We start from the raw sequence: 6,038 nt of genomic DNA, 5'->3' as shown, positions 1-6,038 counted from the left end.
GCTCTTAACAAGACTTTTTGTATTTGGTGAGACTGACATTTCATCTGTGATGGTAATTTTAAAAAAGTAAAAAAGATAAAGCTCCTCATGAAACAGCGGCTGACCTCCTGCTCTCACACACTCATACAGAACATTATATCCTATCTTAAATAGAAAACATGGCCGACATGTTCTTCAGATGTTGACGTCTTTATGACGTTTTTATTCTTCAGCGCCGGGACAGTCAGAGCGGTAGCCATTTTGTTTTTAAGTTGTCTGTCCGTCTCATTCTCGTGGACACGATACCTCAGTAACACCTGGACTGAACGTCTTGATATTTGGCACAAACATTCACTACGGCTCAAGGATGAATTGATTAGATTTTGGGGGTCAGAGGTCAAAGTTCAAGGTCACAGTTTAACTCAAATGTCTATATGGATGAAATGAAGATGTTATATCCAAAAGGTCAAAGGTCAACTTCACTGTGACATCACAATGTCACTGGTGAAGGAGACCGTCGCCACGTCTCCTGTAATGTGCTTTTAATTATGTTTTAATCTAATTATTCTTTAATACACCTGTTCGTTGTATTTATGCTGCCTAATACATTGAAGCTCCAGTGTTTGTTTGATAAATGTGTGTTAATTCATGAGCCGAACTGGATAATGTGTTAATGTGAAAACAACTGGAATCGAATAAGAATCTTGTTGGATAAAAATTCAGTTAAAAAAAAACCCGTCCACATGATGATCTCCAAAACAACTCCACATTTTTATTCAGTATAAATTCAGTTCGTGTTTAAACCTTCAGGAGCAGAACAAGTGTTTCATCTACACTCAGCTGTTACTACACGGGAGAGAGAGAGAGAGAGAGAGAGAGAGAGAGAGAGAGAGAGAGAGAGAGAGAGAGAGAGAGAGAGAGACAGTCTGAGACATAAATACTCTCTTGTATTAACGATCATGACTCAACAATGTTCATGTTTAGTTTGAGGCTTTTACTGAAAACACAGAAAGTGCTGCGAGTCCTGAGTCACTGCAGCTTCTACCTGATGGTCCCTGAACGCACCGCTCCTCACCTGTACCTGTATCTAACTGTTGGTCCCGTTTAAATGATGAATCTAAAAAGCTTCACAGACTTTAAAGTCTCTGTCAACAAACTATAAAACTTCAGTGCTGTTTCTATCAAAACAGAGAAAATATGAATCCTCTGAATGTTTTCCCGCCTTTTTCTTGCTGTTGATGGATGAGCTTCAGAGGTGCTGGTGGTTTTGTAATGGTGGTTTTCCCTCAGTAAAGAAACACGTGTTAAACGGCTTGAAACGCTCATGTAGCTGAGAGCAGGTTAATGAAGACGTTTCCCTGCGTTCCCTTAAATCTACCAGTTTAAACTTCATTTCTCTTCTGAGTCACATGACACCGAGCACAGAGGACGCCATCAAGTCCACATCAGTTTGTTGCTGGTTTTCTACAAACCGCGGCGTGGTTGCAAAGCTCAGAGACGCGACGACAGTCCAACACGACGGAGTGTGTTTAAAGCAGCGGATTATAAAGTGTGTGTGTGTTCCACCCTCCCTGTACGTAAAGGTTCAGTTCACCCAAAACCACAGACACATTCACTCCTTTACAGCGGCGCCGTCGGTCCACGCACTGATGTTATTACGGCTGAGCAACTTATCAATTCAGTATTCAATCAAAAACAGAAAATATATCTGACAATCATAATAATCAATGATTTTAATGCAACGGAAAGAAAAAGCTTCTACAACATGAATATCTGCTACTTGGACAAACAGACATGTGAAGTCTCTGTAAACTGTTTCCTGACGTTTTATAATCAAACTATTAAATAAACAAACAGAATAAATCAGTGGATTAAACTAGAAAATAGGATTCTTCTTCTACTGTATCGTTGTCTGCGTGGACAGACGACGCTCTGGTGTAAGAGGGAAAAACATCAAGTCATTTTGTTTGAAGAATAAAGATATAATGTTTTTATTCTCATGACTGCAGGAGTTTATTCTCATTTTTATCACTTTTTCTCTCATAAAAATCACAACCAGTAACGTTGAAGCTCGTCTTTGTGATTTTGGAGAACTGACCTTTAATGAAGATTCCTCTGGTGTTGGTCTAAAGTCATGACACTGGCGCTTTAACTCAGTCCTGTGAATGTAAATGTGTTTTACGTAATGAATTCCTACTCGTTAAAGGGACGATCTGAGGACTGACGAAGACGCGTTCGTCGACATGAAAATCTTTATGTACAGAAAAGACGAACGAGTGAACGCGGCGCCGCAGGAAGCGTCAGAACCACGACTCGAGTGGTGGATGAAACCAGCTTCTTATTCATTAATCAAGTTTTTCTGATTCTGAAAAAGCAAAAACAAGAAGGCGAAAACAAACTGGAGGAGGAGTCTTTTACCAACACCACAGGAACCTTTCAAAATAAAATCACCCAGCAGCTGGATGACACAAGAATCCACAGGTTACAGTCAACTGTTGTGGCCCCTCCCCCTCCCCCCGTACAGGAAGTGGTTCACAGATAAACCTGGATCAGACTGAAAACCTGATGCGGAGTCGATTAACCTGCGAGAAGCGCTGCGAGAAGACCGGAGGGAGTTTGTTGCTGGAGGAGAGGAAGTGAAGGAATGACGACGTCCTGCCGACCAGGAGACGACGTCCTGACTTCATCAGCGACTGAAACTGAAACACAAAGTCAGAATTAAAACGGTGTAAATCAGAAATCAGCAGAGATCCACTGGTTCTGTCTCAGTCCAGATCCTCACAGATCTCTCAGGCTGGTCTGTGGTGTAAATAAAGATTCATTTTAAACCAAACACTCGCCACCTTACCCCCAGGCTAACTGGGGCCTAAGACCGATGTTACCATGGTAACAAACAATGAAAAACAGGAAAACATGGCCCATAATTTTGTGGTTTGCTGGCATTGTTATGGAGAGAGCAACGAGAAGGGAAGGATTTTAGAGACAAAAATCAGATTTTTTTTTTGGTTATTGTTTCACTCTTCGCTGAATTTTCAAAGTAAAACTTCCTGTAACTGTTGAATCCTTCGAAAAACAAGCATGTGCTGCTGAGGGTAAACGGAGCTCAGCGGTGGGATGTGGTTCCTCAGTCGGCCATTTTTTTTTATTTTGAAAAAAGTCTTACTTTACCCAGAATTCCTTGTACCACAGTCCGACTCACAACCGTCAAGAACTAAACTGCTTTTGTGCAACAGATGAATTCAGACTCGGTCCGTCTGAAATCTGTGTGAAACCAGCTGATCGCCTGAGACGTTCACACCCGGTCTGAACAGGCCGGACGATACTTTACTTTCCTTCAATTGAAAAAAGAACCCAAACTTCTCCGAGGCGTTCACTGTCTTCTGTTTAAAAGTAACTCGACCAAACGTTCACTACAAACAGCTGTGAGGAGGAGCCTCAGTGTTTCCTGGCCACAGACCAGAGTGTGTGTGTGTGAGTGTGTGTGTGTGAGTGTGTGTGAGGACTCACTTGAACTTGTCGCTGTCCTGCAGGTTGAGCACCAGGCTGTCAGCGTTCAGGTACACTCTGTTTTGGGACTGCGCCACCTGCAGGTCAAACACAGGAAGTGAGCGGACAGAGAGAAACACAGGTGGAAAGTTTCTGAGCGAGCACAATGGGAACATTGTCAGAGCGTCGACACTGAGCCGATTCACAGCACCACACACACACACACACACACACACACACACACACACACACACACACACACACACACACACACACGTGACTGAGATCTACTGAGGGAGAGCGTCACACTCAGCTGAGATCGTTTCATCACCGACCTCTGGACACGATCCAGCAGCTTCACACACTCTCCTTCAGTGACCAGCACGTGTTCAGGGTTGGCGTGTGAACGAGCACACGCATCATTATTGATCATTACTGTGGATTTCTTTGGTCAGTGTATCAGGTTTATTCTCCGTTTGCTTCTTGGCTTGATTTAAGTTTGGGACAAAACAGTCTGTAATGATTTTAATCAGAATCACAGGATGTAATTTGTTGATTTTAATTTGTGAAACTTCACGTCAGAATCTAATTTTTAAACTGATGTTCCTTTATTATCACTTTTTGTTTCATTATTTCACGCTGACACCACAATGTAACTTTCATTTATATTTACTTATTTCATATTAAAAAACGTGAGAAATAATGAAGGAAAGCAGCTGCTGAGTAACATTTTCCTTTAAAGTGTCTCATAAAACCAGATGTTTAAATATGACTTTGAAGGTTTAATGAAAATTTTTTTATTCTTGATAAAAATCAACCTTTAAACCTTAAACACAAAATTTCTTCTGACTTTAAGTGGATACGACTGAACCCAGGAACCCAACCTGACTGGAGGTCAAAGGTCAGAGGATCGGACCTTCATGGTTCCTCTCAAATTCATGGTTGTTTGGCGCCACCCGGTGGACCCCACCACACCCTGCAGCTCATCCATGAAGACTAAATCACCAGAGCGTCACTCAACCTGCACTTTATATATTTGAAAAGGTCTGTGTCCATGTGTAGTGTGATTATAGATCAGGTCCAGGTTCTATATTGATCCTGTGAAAGTATCAAAGCCTCTCCAACTTTTGCACACGTCACTGTCACAGTTTAAAATGTGACAGATCCTTAACAGCTGGTTTTTAATGTGTTTGCTGCAGGATTCACTTCAAACATCAGTGACCGGAGCAGAAGACACAGAACCAGGACTGAGTGGGACCGGTCCAGGTCCAGGTCCACATGGAGGATCTAAATCTCATGGACGGGGATCAGGTTTCTACTCTGAGAAATTGGTCTGTGAATGAAGAAGCTACAGAACCTCGGGCTTCTCCTTTACAATAAAAAGCTTCAGGTGAATGTTTTTTTACCGTCTTGGCGATGTTCTGCGCCGCCCGGATCTTCCTCAGTTTCAGGTAGCCCGGGTTCTTCGTCACAGCCTCGCCCAGCTGCAACACACACACACACACACACTGTTAGTGTGTTCACAGGAAGATACAGTTACACACCTACAGAGAGAGAGCGAGTGGGCGGCCCGAGGCAGCAGGCCGAGCCGGTCTCTAACTGACAGCCGGCGTCGCTCCCACCTGAGCTGTGACATCGATCATCAGGAGGATCAAAGCCGCGGGCGTGACGCTGCTCCACTTTCATGTTCTCACGCACGCCGACGGGCGGAGAAAGTCATTACTGCATATTTGTATGAAGCGTTTGTTTAAGAGCCTGTTGTTTCCCTCGAGTTCACGGCGGTTTGACGAGTTCATTAGCGCGGATTAGTCGCCTGTAGAGGCATTCATGGAATTCATCCAATCGCTGAGCTGCACCTGCAGATACAACATTCATTCATTCACTAGACGCGCTGCTCATCCTTTGTCGAGGGCGGGGCTCCTCCTCTCCTGTCCATCACAGCTCTGACACATAGAGACTAATTATCTAATCAACCCGAACAAAACATCTTCACCCTCATTGTTCAAATGTGCAGCATGAGACGCATTTAAAGGCGTGTGTGTGTGTGTGTGTGTGTGTGTGTGTGTGTGTGTGTGTGTGTGTGTGTGTGTGTGTGACTGCTCCCAAGGGGGGGGGGCACAGAGGTGGCAGGGAAGAAGTAAAACTGACCCTCAGGTTGTTGTAAAAGTGTCGATCTGTGATTGTGTTTTCAAAGCGCATTATGAAGCAGCGTTCACTCTTTCATCCCCGTGCGTCGTCTCTTCCTGGTTTAAGCGGGTTCTTTTGACCAGTGGGAAAGTGGCTTTATAAATGGTTTATCATCAGATTATTAATTCTGTTGTTAACACTTTATAAATCATAAACTAACAAACTGATGCAGGATCACTATTTGGCAAGATCGAGTTAATGCCGATTACTCATTAATCTGAGTTTCTATTTTCACTGTAACGTGGATCAATTATAAACCGGCGTGTTCACACAGTCACAGGTGAACACATGGATATAAACCCCCGCAGACTGGGAGCAGTCCACCCTCTGTATACCAGGGGGATGTGGGAGGAGGCCGGAGCACCTGAACAGGTAAGTAACCTGTC

The 6,038-nt window shown here is 43.6% G+C and overlaps 1 protein-coding gene across 1 annotated transcript in view; it reads right to left on the bottom strand.

Annotated features, from left to right (window-relative positions):
• Window positions 1–731: 731 nt before the first annotated feature.
• LOC111649664 (prohibitin-2-like) overlaps window positions 732–6,038 on the bottom strand; it is a 12,727-nt gene continuing 7,420 nt past the window's right edge. Inside the window, exons 7-9 of the mRNA XM_087172039.1 lie at window positions 4,872–4,973; window positions 3,487–3,563; window positions 732–2,678 (exon numbers count right to left, since the gene is read on the bottom strand). Of these exons, the coding sequence (XP_087028165.1) occupies window positions 2,666–2,678; window positions 3,487–3,563; window positions 4,872–4,973 (192 nt within the window). The 3' untranslated portion in view covers window positions 732–2,665. The remainder of the gene's footprint in view (window positions 2,679–3,486; window positions 3,564–4,871; window positions 4,974–6,038) is intronic.

Source organism: Seriola lalandi, unplaced genomic scaffold, assembly GCF_002814215.2.
Source record: "Seriola lalandi dorsalis isolate HSWRI2012SDOR001 ecotype SW California unplaced genomic scaffold, Sedor1 jcf7180002051611, whole genome shotgun sequence".
Lineage (NCBI taxonomy): Eukaryota > Metazoa > Chordata > Actinopteri > Carangiformes > Carangidae > Seriola > Seriola lalandi.
The sequence above is the reverse complement of the archived record's forward strand: the minus strand, read 5'-3'. Positions and strand labels throughout refer to the sequence as shown.